This window comes from Lipotes vexillifer, unplaced genomic scaffold, assembly GCF_000442215.2.
Source record: "Lipotes vexillifer unplaced genomic scaffold, Lipotes_vexillifer_v1.1 scaffold75, whole genome shotgun sequence".
Taxonomy (NCBI): Eukaryota; Metazoa; Chordata; class Mammalia; order Artiodactyla; family Lipotidae; genus Lipotes; species Lipotes vexillifer.
In genome coordinates, this window is record NW_006771517.1 from 2807363 (window position 1) to 2822967 (window position 15605).

At 50.4% G+C, this 15605-nt stretch overlaps 1 protein-coding gene across 1 annotated transcript; it reads right to left on the bottom strand.

Moving 5' to 3' along the window:
• Positions 1–9023: 9023 nt before the first annotated feature.
• SRXN1 (sulfiredoxin 1) lies at positions 9024–15605 on the bottom strand. Its single transcript, XM_007446890.1, has 2 exons — positions 15385–15605; positions 9024–11357 (listed from the first exon to the last, which is right to left on the bottom strand). The coding sequence occupies exons 1-2, from the start codon at positions 15592–15594 to the stop codon at positions 11154–11156; spliced, it is 414 nt and encodes a 137-aa protein (XP_007446952.1). The 5' UTR covers positions 15595–15605; the 3' UTR covers positions 9024–11153.

A 15605-nucleotide genomic window follows, 5' to 3' on the forward strand; every position in this document is an offset into this window, starting at 1 on the left:
GGGGGTGGACGATTCCAGGAGCCGAGGTAAAGTCGCAGGAGGGGCTTTCCTGGCCCTACGCAGGGCTGGGGAAGGTGTCATTTTGCCTCCCCTGCAGATTAGGGGATTTTGGAAGGCAATGTCCACTGGAGGCAGGGGCTGGCATCAATTATCCATCTCAGCCATGGCCAGGGGTGCGGGTCCTGGGGAGGGTACCAGGGTTGTAGCCCTCACAAATCCTAGGATATTAGGCTTGGAGCCCCTTAGATAGTGCAGCTAGCCACCGTTGCAGAAATGAGGGAATGGGCCAGAGAGGGGCAGTATGTTGCTCAAGGTCACACAGTACAACAGAAACGCTTGTGAGCCTGTCTGTGGCAGCCACTGTCCTAAGCCCGTTCCTGAATCCTCACTAGCAGCCTCATGAGTTGGTAAAAATAGTAGTCCTATTATTGACCCCATTTTAGAGATGAGTACTGAGCAGTCACATAGCCTGGAGGCCTCACAGCTGGGATTTGAACCCAGTTATCCTGGCTGGTCCCTGCAAGGGTAGTAGGGCTCTCAGACCTGGGCTTCCCCTGACTATGGGGGCTGACAGTGCCTCTCTCCCCCTCATTCCCCTCTCTGCAGGGATGCCAGTATGTTTTGTGCCCCTGGCAGGGTTGGGAGGTGAGACTTAAGTATAAATAAATAAACAGGGAGCAGATGGTGGGGGGGGGGTGGGGGACAGGCAGGGGCAGGGCCAGGGCCTCCTACTTCTCCCTGGGAAAACATTACTGGGCCAGAGCAAATGGATTCCAGACTTAGGGCCTAAGAGCCCCCTCCTCAGCCCTACTCTCTTGTCTGCTGGTCTGGGACCTGGCCCAGCCCTTGGGAGAAATGGTGGGCTGGGGCCCCAAATCCTAGGTTCTGCCCATCTCTCATTTCCTCTCTTCTTCCTGTGTGACCTTGAGAAAGTCATTTTACCTCTCTGTGCCTCCATTTCCTGATCTGTCAAATGAGTGGAAGGAGGTGGTAAAGTTTCTGCTCAAGGGCCACCTCCTCAGGGAAGCCTTCCTTGATTACCCCAGGAAGACTCTGTTAGAGCAACAGCTTAGAGTATCAAGGAGAATATGGGTATTTGTGTCTTTCATCCCACAACAATCTTTTCAACAGATATTTGCTCACAGTCTACTATGTGCTGGCCACTATGCTACCCTCAAGGCGGAGAGTTTTTTTCCATAGCTCCAGCAGCTGGCCCACAATAGCTACTAATAAACACCTGTTTTGTAAATGAATGAATGAGTGGGTGGATGAAAGTGGAGATGAGAAGCTGTGATGTTTCCCAAATATGGAAACTGCATCAGTGGGGTGATGGTGGGAGTGGACCAAAGATGATGTGGGTGAACAGCAACAAGGTATTCAATAACAAATTCACCATGAGAAAGTCATTTACTGTCTCCGAGATTTTCCAAGGAGAAATTCTCCAAGGATGCTGGTAACACCTTTCTAACACCTGTGGATCACTGGTGTGCTCTCACTCTCTCTTTTTCTCTCTCTCTCATCTGGAGATAGCTGGACCCAGAACTTCTAAAGGCAATGGTATTCAGCTAGAATTTGAGAACATTGTTTCGTTTCCATTTTACTCATTTTTGTCACTTTTTATTTGTGGTAAGGGATTCTGATTTTTCATTTATATTTGGATAACGTTGGTGGGAATGCAAACTGGCCCTGGAGAAACTTTGGAGAAGTGTTGGCATTTTCTGATAAAGTGACTGTCTGGGACCAGGCTGGTGCTGGGGGCCTGGTGTCACAAGGGGACTTGTGACAGTGATGGAAACGTTCTCTGTTTTGATCGAGGTGGTGGTTACATGGGTGGGTTATTTGTTAAAATGTGTTGCACGGTACACTTTAAATGGATGCATTTTATTGTGTGTAAATTATACCTCAATAAAGTTGATTTTAAAACACATATATTGAATATATTTAAATTTCAGTCGGCCTCCCAAGGCTGACTGAAGATATTATGTACATAATATATATATTTAAGATATTAAGCACAGAAGCCCTGTGGGCGTGGCCAAGTCATGAAAGTTGTCCATCACACAGCACAGTTTGGGAAACATGGAGTCAGTGAATAAATGGATAGATAGAAGACAGAATAGTGAATGAATGGGTAAATGAGCAAGTGAATGAATATCTACCCCATTTATGGTAATGAGTCCATTCTCCACAGCCCCAACATATCAGGTGGTCTTGATCAGGGGTTGTCCTTTCTCAGCTTGCCTAGCCCCTGTGACGGAGAGCTCACTACCTGATGACATAGCCCTTTCCAATGTCCAAACATTAGGACTATGTGAAAGACCTTTCCTCATATTAAGTTGGTCTTCCTGGTAACCCCCTGCTCTCTGTGGCTCCACAGACACATCTGCTCTCCTATCTGGGGACAACCCAAATGCCCCCTACCCCAGTCTGTTCTTCTTTCAGCTCTTCACTCCAGATGCTTAGCTGCTCTGCACACGAGGTTCTGCTTGCAGAGAGCTTACATCATAGAGGGGCAGTGGGACAAAGAACATGTACACAGGCAAATAAACAAAATAATTACAAACTATGAAGGAAAAAAGCAGGGTGAGAATATTGGGGAAACTATCGGGGAGATGAGGGAGCAAGGGAAGGCCCTCTAAGGATTTGATATTTGAGCTGAGTCCTAAAGGATGTGAAGAAGCCAGAAGAACCAGAGGAAGGGCATTCCAGGTAGAGGCAAGAGCAAGTGCAAACGCCCTGAGATCAGAAAGCAATTGGAAACTGTGAGGCAGCCGGCCTGGCTGCAGTGGGATGGGAGGGCGTGGGGGGGTGGGAAGGGCAGGTCATTCAGGGCATTAATGGTGAGGATCCTGGAATTGTTTTCTTAATTCGATCCTCAAATACTTTTAAGCAAAGGGTGTTATAATATGACTTACATTTTAGTAGACAATAAATACATACTGAATCAAAAGTAACTGAAGACCCTTCCAGTTCCAGCAGTTCGTTACTTCCACAGTGATAATGATATGCCTTCAAAGGACAATGAGTGGCCTCCAGAATGGGTCTGACTAGGTTTGAATCTTGGTTCTGCCTCAGCCTTGCTGTGTGGCTGTGGGCAGGGGCCTCATCCCTCTGAGCCTCAGCTTCCTCATCTGCAAAGTGGGGATAATAGGTGTACCCACCTCATGTGGTTGTTGTGAGGATTAAATGCCTTTACGTTTGGGAAGCATTTAAATAACATCATAAGTGCTTTCATTTGTTAAATAAAACAAAAAAAGGTGAGGACACAGAGAGCAAGATGATTAATCCCCTTTCAATCTCTTCTGGTCCTGGAGAGAGTCCTGGATTGGTGGAGGTGGGGTGGGTCTCTCAAACAGTTGCTACTGAGAGCTAGAGGAAGAGAGAGAGAGAGAGAGAGAGAGAGAGAGAGAGAGAGAGAGGGAGAGGGAGAGAGATTGCACAGCCTCCATCAGATATGGACAAAGTTAGTAACAGTGTTATATTTATACTGTTTACATCGACAGTCACATTTATTTATGTCACGTGCTACTGATTTTCCATTTAGTCCAGCTATCTCCTTTCCTTAAAAAATATTTGTTTGTTTAAGTAAAACAAAAGCAAATAGATTTAACAGTTCAAAAACAGTGGTCCCTGAAGGTGATACTAAGCACTCCTGTCCCAAGTGGCCCAAATTGCGAAGGAGGCTCTTGACAGAATTTTAAGAAACACTTTTCTAACTTCATCTCCTCTTTGTGCCCTTGAGGAACTGGAGACCCTACTGTGTGTCCTGTGCTTGGCCAAGTCCCCCAGGACACCAGCAGCAGAGTGGGATTCACCCCGGGGACTGTGTCTACATTCTGGCCTGCAGTGAAGTTTCTGGAAAGAGCTGGTGGACTCTCAAATCTGGGGGTCACCAGAGTCTTCCCTCTCACTTTCATCCCTCAGATCCAGTTCCATCCGTTGGAAAATTCTGGAGCTCCATCTTCAGATTACATCCAGATTCTGATCACCTCTCTCCACCCTGATCCAGTCCACCAACCATCACCTGGGGCCCTGGTGACAGAGCAGCCTCCACTTCAACCCCTTCCCATCCCTGCTCCACTCAGCGGCCAGAGCCACCCGGTCCCTCCTCTGCTCCAAGCCTCACGTGGCTCCCAGCCAAAGTCCCAGGCTGACGGTGCCCACCTCTCCCACCTCGTCAGCGGCCCAGCCCAGCCCAGCCTTGTCCCATCCAGGCTGCCCCCACCACACTGGCTGCCTTGCTGTTTCTTGGGTCCTCCAAGCCGGCTCCCACCTCAGGGCATTTGCACGTGCTATTCCTCCTGCTTGAAACACGCTTCCCTCTGACATCCACAGGGCTTCTTTCCTCTCTGTTCAGGTCGATGCCCCCTCCTCAGAGAGGTCCAATACCTTAATGAAGTTGATATTTCCCATCTCATTCTTTCTTCCTCCCCTGCGTTTCCCTCATAGCCCTTATCACTATGGGATGTTGCAGTTTACATTTTACATAGATTTCGTGTGTTTTTCTTGCTCTTCTCCCCTGAGTGGACTTCAAGAGAATGAGAGTTTCCATCTGTTTTGTACTCTGATGTTCCCAGCACCTGGAGCAGTGTCTGGTGCCCAGTAGGTGCATGGGAGAATGAATGTCCAGGGAGTGTGTGAAGGGTGGGGGGCAGCCCCTCCCAGCCCCCTCCATGGCCCCTTGGTCCCCTCTCTGGGCATAGTGTCCCTCTCTCCCTGCCCTCACCCCCTCAACCCTCAAGGGCAGCACAGGACAGTGAAGCTTCTCTCTCAGGGGAAAGATTTTCAGATGCAGGCAGACCCTCCTTCAACTCCTCCTCCCCCTACAAGCCCAACAGGAGCCAGCAGTTGCGGTGCCCTCCACGGAGAGTCCTAAAAAGACGGGGGGACTTGGGGCGGACACATGCTGGGTGCTCCTGGGCAAGCCAGGTACCTGCTCCCAGCCCTGTGTCCTCAACTGGAAGGAGGTAAGAACAATGAGCAATGAACAGCTCTTGGGGAGCCTATTTTACAGACAAGGAAACTGAGGCTCAAGAGGTAAATTTGTCTCTAGGACAACTGGAGCCAGGGTTCCCTTCTCTGTAAAAGGGGTATGATAACTCCTCCCTCCTAAGTCTGCTGTGAGGATTAAACGAGCTCAATAAAGGCTTTAAGCCTTTAGTAGGGTCTGGCACACAGTAGGTGCTCAAGAAATGTTGGCTACTATTGCTGTCGTTCTGTGAGGTGAACGTGCTCACCAAGGTCCCACGGCCAGCAGGTGTTAAAGCCAAGATTCAAACGGAGGTCTGGGCCTCCCTGATGGCGCAGTGGTTGAGAATCTGCCTGCCAATGCAGACGACACAGGTTCGAGCCCTGATCTGGGAAGATCCCACATGCCACGGAGCAACTGGGCCCGTGAGCCACAACTACTGAGCCTGCGCGTCTGGAGCCTGTGCTCCGCAACAAGAGAGGCCGCGACAGTGAGAGGCCCGCGCACCGCGATGAAGAGTGGCCCCCACTTGCCACAACTAGGGAAAGCCCTCGCACAGAAACGAAGACCCAACACAGCCAAAAAAAAAAATAAATAAATTTATATAAAAAAAAAACGGAGGTCTGTCGAAAGTGATTCCCCCTCACAACCACAAAATAATAACAATAATAGTAATGGCAACAACAACAATAATAGTAACACCATCACCAGCATTTTCCGCCCCATGCTGTAGCTCTAAGATTGTCAGGTGGCAGCACCTGACCCGGGACCACTGGCGCCGGTGCCTCCTGCACCCCCGCTCCCTCCCGGGGGACAGGTCGGCGGCCCGCACAACCTCCCGCTGGGGGCGCCCCCAGATCCCGCCGTCCGGGGAGCCCCCGCGGGGGAGGAGAGCCCGGCTCCGGGGCTCTGGAAGGAGCCGCGCGGCCTGGAAGACATTACACGGCTGTCGGCCGGGGGGCGTCGCGCGGAGTTCCGGAGGGGGTCCCGGCGGCAGCGCGCCGGGGGAGGGGACGGCCCCACCACAAAGCGCGCTTTGTTCTGCGCTCCCCCTGGGAGCTGGAACCAATGGATTGGCGGCAGCTGAGGTCATCTGTCAGGCAGCGCCGGGGGGTCAGGCCCGGGGAAGGGGCCGCCGGGGAGGGCGGGGCGGATGGGCCGGCGGGGGGTCCGTGTGTGCGGCCGATTAACCCGGCTGCGCTCGCCAGGTCTCTGCGGCAGGTCGCTGCTACGCTTCGGGCCTCAGTTTACCCATCTGTCCAACAGGGAAGATAATTTCCTCCCTGTCCACCTGTCGGGACGACTGCATCCGGTATGGAAGTGATGATGACGGTATGATGATGGTGGTGGTGGTGGCCTTTCTGTAATGAGCACTCCCTATGTTCCTGCTCGACAGAGGATCTGGAGTCGGGATGCGAACCCCAGAGGCTGCCTGGGAACATGGAAGCAAACGTGGCTTGTCTGGGAGGCAGGGAAGGGACGCCTTGCAGCCCCTATCCGGACCAAGGCAGTAAAGGCCTCTCCCTGATTCCCACCTTTGACCCTGGATGCCAGACTTGGCCTACCTTTTGCCAGGGCTGACAGGTGGAGCTGCCCAGACCTAGCCCAGGGAGCCTCTGGAGCTCATCCTTGGGGGCCCCCTGGTCGAGGGTAGAGTAGGGCTGCATGCCCCCACCCTCTCCAAGACAGGTGTTTTTTCTGACTGGAGACAGATCAGGGTCTGACCACTTTACCCTCATAAAACTAGATCCCATTTATTAATTCATTCACACCCCCATCTGCGTGTGCCTCAGCATTCCTGTCCATACAATGAGACAATTAGGATTCTAACCATTTGATACAGGGCCCCCTGGGGGATGAGGCCATCGAATCCCCAGAAACTGCCCGAAAGATTTGTGTGTGTGTGTCTTTCTGGAGAAAGGGCTCACGGATTTCTTTCAGATTTTCAACTGTGTTCATGACCCAAAACAGGTTAAGAAGCACCGGCTGGAGTGCAGGGACGGAAAGCTCTCCCCCAAACTCTGGGAAAGGCACTTGGAACAACCAATCTGGAGAGCAATTTGCCAGCACCTATGCACCGGCTAGGCGGTCCCACTCCTACGTACACAGTTGAGCGAGCACAGAGTTGATGGCAGAAGGTGTTCACAGCAGCAAATAACAGTAACCCCCTAAATGGCCATTAATAGGAGAATGACTAATAACATGGTTATATACAGACCCTGGCATGCCATGCAGCAATTCAAAGAATGAGCTAGACCTATGTGGAATTTATTCATTTAACATAGCTATTGAATAACTGCTATGTGTCAGGTGGTTCTTGGCACTGGGCCTACGGTCATAAGACAGATCAAGTCCTGCCTCAAGAACTTATGTTCTAGTGGACGAGACAGTCATAAACAGAAACAGAAGATAATTGCAGGGAGTGCGATAAATGCCATGAAAAAAATAAAACAGTGCAGTGATAAAATGATGGGGGAGGGGGCTGTTTTAGACAGTATGGTCAGGAAGGCCCCTCTGAGGAAGTGACCAGAATGAGGGATACTCTGGGAGAAGAGCAAAGGCACTAATGGGGTGGATGGCTAAGGTGCATCGCCAGGGAAGAAATGTGATCTGCAAAAGAAAGTAAAAAAAGAAAACATTCCTTACTTATACGCACACACACACACAACTACTAAGTTAGAAAAAGGTCTGGAAGGGTATACGCCAAATTCATGAAGATAATTGCCAAGAGCAGGGAGGCACTAGGACTCATGGGGGGCTTCTGCTTGCTTTTCATATTTTATTTTGTTAATATTTAATTATTTAGCATTTTGCTATCTTAACGTTTAAAAGGTGAATATATGCACATATAACTTGTGAAAATGAAACATTAAAAAAGTCTACCATGGTGAAAGGGTTGGTCCCAGGGCAGTAAGGGAAATAAGGGGTCCCTACACACTGCCTTTCACTGGATGCAAGTTCCCTGGGGCAGTAGTTTGTTTGGGGAGGGGACACACGTTTGGATCAGGGGGACCCCAGAAGAGGCATGTAGCTCAGCCTGGAGGATCTGGAAGCTTCTTGGAGGAGGTGCCGCCTTTGCTGAGCTTGAGACAATTTGACAGAGCACACCCAGTGTAGAGACCCTAGTCTCCTAAGACAGGCCTGGAGAGGCCATGATGTGTACAAGGCCACAGAGCAAGACTGGACAGGTAAGTAAACCTGAAACTCCAAACTCCCAGCCAGGTCTCCTTCTCCTACCTGAACCCCTGGCTTCTCTGGGCCGCTGATGGGCATCCCTCACAGCCAGACACCCTCCATCCATCCCCTTCCCACAGCAGTTGCTCTGCGGGCTGGAGGCCCAGCCTAGCTCGGGCAGGCCAGAAAGCAGCACCACCTGCTGGCCTAAGTGGGAAATGCAGCTCTCAGCCTCCACGGAGAGCAACCAGCAGGTTTCACCCTTCAAAACCCAGCTCCTCTTCCTTAAGAACGACAATCCCTCCCGCTCCAAGTCTGTTGTGCAGCCTCCTCCCAGTGCCTAGCAGTATGCCTAGCGCTGCCTGCTTGGGCCTTATCTGTATGAAGGGAAAGTCCTTTCAAGAAGGGGTAACCACTGTGCTACTCTACCTCAGTGGGTGCAGGTGTCTCACGTGAAACAGTGGCACCTCATGACAGCGGCTTACAAAGCATGCCCTCAGCTTCCTCACCCTCACTACAAACCTCAGGGGTAAAGTCCATTAGACAGCTTGGAAAAAGCGCCAGAGAAGGGCCTGTCCAATTTCATATGGAATTGGGGCACAAGCTGGTTCCAGAATATGGATCTCCTGGGACCCAGCTCTTTCTTCTCCATTGGAGGTGAAGGGGCTGTCACCATATTTGAAAATAATTGATGCCATCTAGATCAGTGGTTCTCACCTTGTGGTCCCTGAACAGCAGCATCAGGATCACCTGGGAATTTGGCAGGAAAGCAAATTCTCAGGCTCCATCCCAGACCTTCTGAATCAGCAACTCTGGGGGTGTGGTCCAGCCATCTGTGCTTAGCAAACCCATTTGAGAAGCTGAACCATTGGTCTAAAGCAATTATGCCTCCCTTTTTATTAAACTTTTATCTGGGAATGATTTTCAATTTACAGAAAAGTTGCAAATATAATACAGATAGTTCCCATATACTCTGTACCCAGCCTACCTCAATGTCAACATTCATAACATTATCTAAAATCCAGACCTTATTCAGATTTCCAGTTTTTCCATTAAGGTCCTTTTGTTGTTGTTTTTTCAAGATCCAATCCAGGACATCACACTGCATTTATGACTACATACCTTTTAAATTCCATTGGTCACCTCAGTCATCTTTCCCTGGGACAGAGAATGGGTGGGAAAGCTGTTGTCTTCATTACTGAGCAGGAGAAACTGAAGCTTGAAAACAGCAAGTGACCTAGTTCCCTTAGCAGGGCAGTGATAGCAAGGCCCGCCTCACTCTGCACCCTTCCTCTATCTCTTCCCTTCCCCCCAGGACTCTAGGATTTCAGAAGTCCCTTTGGAACGTCCCACCTGGCCTACCCATTCCCCCTAACCCACCAGTACAGATGATGAGAGATGCCCCTCCTAGAGTGGGCCCAGCCCTGGGAGACACCACCCACTGTCCCATCACTTCCTTCCCTCTGCAGGGCCAGGACAGTGTCTAGTGTCTTAGTGACCTCAGCCTGGACAGAGCAAGGCTCTCTGTACAAGAGAGAGAGGAACAGTGAGAAACACTGTTATTTGCTTATCCAAAGTCATCTGTGATAGGTGGAGAAAAATGCCACGAATCCTTTGTAGTTTCTCCAAGAGGTGTAGTCTGTTTCCCCAGCCCTTCAATCTAAGCCAAACTTTTGATTTGCTCTGACCAGGACTTAGCAGAAGTGACGTTGTACCAATTCTGACCTAAAACTCAAAAAAGCCTTGGAGCTTCTCCTCTCTCTCCCCCTTCCTCTTACCCTCCCTCCACACACACACACCTCCCTCCCTCTCCCTCCCTCTCTGAGTCCTGATGATATCATGAAAATAAGCCTGAACTAACCTGCTGGAGAGGACACATGGAGGAGAACCAAGTCACCCAGCCAATAGCCTACCTACTGCCAGACAAGTGAGTCAGGCTATCCGAGACCATCCAGCCCCATCTGGGGTGACAGCTGATTGCATACAACCCCATGAGTGACCCTAAGCAAGATCAGCAGAACTGCCCAGATGAGCCCAGCCCAAATTGCCAACCCAAAGAATTTTAGGCAAATAACTTGTTTTTAGCTGCCAAGTTCTGGAATGGTTTGTTGCACAGCAACGGCTAACTGATACACAATTCCTCACTTCTCTCTTGTTAATGGGATTCCAATATTATTTAGGAGGCAGTGTGCCAGTTCTAGATGGGATATGATTGATTTACTAAACTGTGACAGCTGTGTTCCTGCTGTCTTAGCTTTCTTTGCAGCTAGGGATGGCAACTGTACCTGGTTTGGGCCAAGGAGACCTAAGTAGAAATACACAGGGGAAGAGAGCAGGAAACGGCCTCTGAAAAAGGCCCGACTTTATGATAGAAGTTGACAGGTCCAGCTGGCTGGGCCCTTCTTCCTCCCCAACTCCATTCTTCCTTGAACACAGTCATGATTGCTGGAGGTACAGCAGCCATCCTGTGACCATGAAGTGACATGCAATGTGGGAAAGGCCGAAAGGATCACAGAGACGTGTGCCATAACTTTGCTGAGTTGTTAAACCAATACCATTAGCCAACTGTCTCCAGAATTCATGCTACGTGGAAAAACAAACTTCTCTGTGTTTAAGCCACTGGAACCTAGGCTTTCCTTTACTTGCAGATGAATGTATTCACATGATATGATATATAGAGACAGAAATGCAAAAGGATCCTTTGTCCTTGGGAATCTGGAGCCAGCAGCATGTGGCTCTCCAAACCCATCTCCTTTCTCATTTCACCCTCTCAACAATCCCTCAAGAGCAAACACACGACCCATTTTCCCCGAGGTGGGAAGTGGGGCTCCCACACTGTTCAGTCATGAGTCCAAGGTCTTGCAGCTAAGAAAGAGGGTGCTTCGAGTTAGACCTGCCCCCCAGGCACAAAGAGAATGCACCCCTGCTACACCTTCTCATGGCTCAGCCCACTGGAGGCCAGGTGTGTCTTCTGGGTTCGTGGCAGTGGTGGTAGATGCCAAGGAGGCTGTTACTGCAAGTCCGGCGTGGAAGCGCCCAGGTACACCCTTAGGTCCGAGAGGGTGGACTGGACAAGCTTGGCAGGGATGGTCTCTCGCTGCAGCTGCTGGTAGGCCGCATAGCGGTGGCAGCCCCCAAAGGAGTAGAAATAGTCACCACCCTGAGCCCCTTTGATCCAGAGGACGTCGATGGGGGGCACGCTGTCCGGATCGTCCTGGAGAGAAGAGGGCGCAAGGTGAATGAGCGTGGCACAGTGCTGGACAGTTGGCAAAGCAGACTTTACTAATCTGGGCTGAGCTCCTCCAGGTGCTCACGCTGGCTCGTGCTGGCTTGTGAGAGGCAACTGTTACACAGAGGCAACTGTGAGTTGGTTGACATCACCTTGGTAGCATGAAAATCAGCCACAGTGAGAGTATTTACACCAGGGAAGTGGGCAGATGCTACAAATCAGGGCTCCCCCACCCAGGTTGTTAACCATTTATCAGACCACATGTATATTACCTGTCACTGTTCTAGACTCTGGGAATAAGGTACAGACACAGCCCCTGCCTTCATGGGACTTTGGTCTAGTGGGGCTGGTGGAATGGAGAAGTGAATGTTAGAGTGATAAATGCTATGAAGACAATAAGGCAGGTTGACATGACAGGGATGGGGGTCCACAAGGCCTCTCAGAGTTGACAGTGGAGCAGAGACCTGAACACAGAGAAGTCCCTTGGGGAAGATAGAGAGGTGGAGTCATTTCAAGAAAGAGCCTGACTGCCAGGTTCAAATCTCAGGTCTGCCACTTAATTGCTCTGTGACCTTTGGCAATTCATATTTGTGCCTCAGTTGCCCGATCTAACAAATGGGGATGAAGATGACACACCCACCTTATAGAACTGTTGGGTTTAGTGAGTTAATAGACATAAACTGCCTCAAACAACACTCGGCACATGGAACGTGCTCAATAATACACACTGTGTATTACCCGTGGAAAGGGCATTCCAGGCAGAGTGAACAGCAAATGCAGAAGGTCTGAGGCCAGAACAAGCTCACTGTATTGCAGGCATGGCAAGGAGGCCAGTGTGATCAGAGTGGACTCAGGGGATTGAGAAGCAGAAGAGGTCAGAAAGGTAGCAGGGGGTAGGCCCTGGAAGGTTTTATTTATCTTATTTTTTTCTTCTAGTTTTATTGAGATATAATTGACATACAGCACTGTATAAGCTTCAGGTGTACAACATAATGATTTGACTTAGAAACATCATGAAGTGATGACTACAGTAAGTTTAGTGAACACCCGTCATCTCATATAGATGCAAAATTAAAGAAATGGAAAAAAATGTTTTCCTTGTGATGAAAACGCTTAGGATTTTACTCTCTCAACAACTTTCATATATAACGTACAGCAGTGTTCATTATGTTTATCATGCTGTACCTTACATCCCTAATACTTATTTATCTTATAACAGAAGTTAGTACCTTCATACACTTCTCCCTCTCCTTACCCCCTCCCCCCCCAGTCAATCACAAAGATGGTCTCTTTTCCTAAGAGTTTGTTTGTTTTTGAAATATAATTGACCTACAATACTATGTTAGTTCCTGGTACACAACACAGTGATTGGATATTTCTATACATTTCAAAACGATCACCATGATTAAGTCTAGTTAATCCTCTGTCACTACACAAAGATACTACATAGTTATTGACTATATTCTCCACACTGTACCTTTCATACCCATGACTCACTTACTTTATAACTGAAAGTTTATACCTCTTAGGCCCTGGAGTGTTTTAAACAAGGGAGGGTGACATGATCTGAAGAACATTCTAGAAAGTTGTCCTGGGAAAGCAGGCTTGGTGAAGTGGACAAAGGCAAAAGCCGGGAAGATAGAGGCGAGGCCTCAGCAGGTATTCACCAGAAGTGGCTGTCCTGGGTGAGGGCATGGAGGGGTGAGGGAGAGGTAGACAGGTTTGGGACATGTTTAGGGGGAAGATCCCGGGGGAGGGGTGAATGTGAGGAGAAGAGAAAGAGGAGAATATAAATTGACTTCCTGTTAGGGGCCTGAGCATCTAGATGGAGAATGGGTAGTCCTCCATATAGGGGAAGCCTGGGGCAGGGAGGGATGCGGTGGCGGGGAGACCGAATTAAGTGTGAGCTGCTAGAAGACCTCCCACCACTGGCTCTCGGGTGTCTCTTATTAGGCTGCTTTGATGGATTCATTATTCCATTTATCCTAGAAATGATTATTAAGCAGTAAGACCCAGCAGTTATAAGCTGGGGCTCTTGAACCAGGCACACCTGAATTTGAATCTCAGCTCCTACCCAGAGCAGTGGGGCGGGGGGGGTGGGGGGAGTGTGGGCGGGGGGGGTAAGCAAGCGCCCTTGACACTGGGCATTGTTCCTCATCTGCAAGATGGGAACAGACACCCTACAGGCTGCTGCTGAAGTCAGGGAGCTGATGCAAGTGAGGCGCGGAGCACAGCTTGCCCGGCAGTGGAGCAGCAAAGACAGGCAGCTGTGCCAGGCAGGCCTTGTGCTGGGCACCAGGGGTGTGATGATGGGTGGGCAGAATAATGGCCCCCAAAGATGTCCATGTCCTAATACCTGGAGCCTGTGAATATGTTACTCACGTGGCATAGGAACTTTGCAGATGGAATTAAGTTAAGGATCTTGAGATGGGGAGATTATCCTGGGTTATCCAGACAGGCCAAATGCAATCACCAGAGACCTTAAAGGTGGAAGAGAGAAACAAGAGGAGGTCTGATGTTGCTGGCTTTGAAGACGGAGGAGAGAGGTCATGAGCCGAAAATGTGGGTGGCCTCTAGGAGCTGGGAAAGACAAGGAAATGAATTCTCCCCTAGAGCCTCCGGAAAAGAATGCAGCCCCGCTGATACCTTGATTTGAGCCTAGCGAGACCCATTTTGGTTCTGAAATATAGAATTATAAAATAATAAAATCTGTCTTTGTTTTAAGCCACTACATTTCTGGTGTTTGTTACAGTAGCCATTGAAAACTAATACAGAGCATATCGTTCTGGCTTGGAAGACAGGTGTCTGAGGCCATCACAAGCCAGTAGGATCAGAGGTATGCTGGTGGGCATGCAGGTGGCTGGGGGCCCACAGGAGGCCCCTAACCCAGCAGGGGCTGTCAGGGAAGACACTGACACTGACAGGAAGAGCAAGAAGGAGTTAGAAACAGTAAAGAGATGAACGAGTTTTACTGGCAGGGGAAAATCTTGTGCAAAGGCCCAGGAGTGGGAGAGTGCATCCCTGGCCAGATCCATCACAAACAGCCAGGCACCGTGCTAGTGTTATGGAAACAGTCAAGACAGGACAAAATCCCTGCTCCTGTGGAGTTCGCATGAGAGGGGGAGGAGAGACAATAAAACACAAACAAGTGTATAATATAACTCAGGTGGACATAAGTGCTTCAAGGAGAAAGACCTCAGGTTAGGGGGACAGCTATAGAGGCCTGGGCTGACGGGAGGCGGGCACCTGACCCAAACGAGGGAGCAAGCCCTGTGGCTACCTGGGAAGCAGTTCCAGGCAGTGGGCACAGCAGTGTAAACTCTAGGACTGAAAGACAATCGGGCTAGCAGTACAGGTGTTTGGTACGTCACACATGGCCACCTTCCAAGGGTCTGGGAGAGGGGGACAAGATGCCATGCAGGCCTAACCTGACACACATGTCCCCTCCTTCCCCCAAACTTTCTGCCAGCATCACCCCAGCCTTCTTGAGCACCCTCTCTGTGATGCAGCTGACTCCGTCCTCCCCAGTTCCAGTTAAAACAAGGCCCTCCCAGCAGCCAGGACACCCCCATTCCCACTGCCTGAAGTGACCACACAGGTTATCTCAGGATAAGGTGGTGGCCATGCATCTGGGCACTGGGGACAGGCTGTGCCACTTTCTAAAGTGCCTGACCTTGGACAAGGTGCTTGAATCCTCTGTGCCTCACTTCCTCCTCTGTAAGAGGAACAGTAGTAGTACCTACCTCAGAGGGCTGGCATGAAGCAGCTCAGGCACTTAAAACAGCTCCCGGCCACTTCAAGTACCTTATGGGAATCGGGATCGTTATTTTAATCATCTCCTCCAATCTCCCTGCTCAATGACTAAATAGAGGCCCAGAGAGGCCCAGCCACTTGCTCAAGGTCACACAGCAAATGCCGTGCTCCGGCTGAGAGTGAACCAGTTCCGTCTCGCGTCCAGCGCGACCTCCCTCCTTCGAAGCCTTCCCAGCGGCCGGCTTCCCCGGGGCCTCACCCGAATCGTGTCCACGAGGCTCTGCACCTTGGCTGGGTCCAGCACAGACGGCAGCGGCCGGATGAGCACGCTGAGAGGCACGTTGTGCACCGCGGTGATACAGCCCGAGTGGATGCTGCCGCCCTGCGCGCCGCCGCTCTGCCCAGCTCCCTCGGGCGCCCCCCGGCCAGCTCCGGCTCTGCCCAGGGCTCCTCCCGCGCGAAGACCCATCACGCAGCCGC

What these genes read in the sequence shown, in the direction of transcription:
- SRXN1 (XM_007446890.1), bottom strand. Translation starts at nt 15,594, where the DNA reads ATGGGTCTTCGCGCGGGAGGAGCCCTGGGCAGAGCCGGAGCTGGCCGG. An exon ending in GCCTCGTGGACACGATTCGG is followed by an intron (nt 11,358 to 15,384) that starts GTGAGGCCCCGG and finishes TCTTCTCTCCAG; the next exon opens with GACGATCCGGACAGCGTGCC.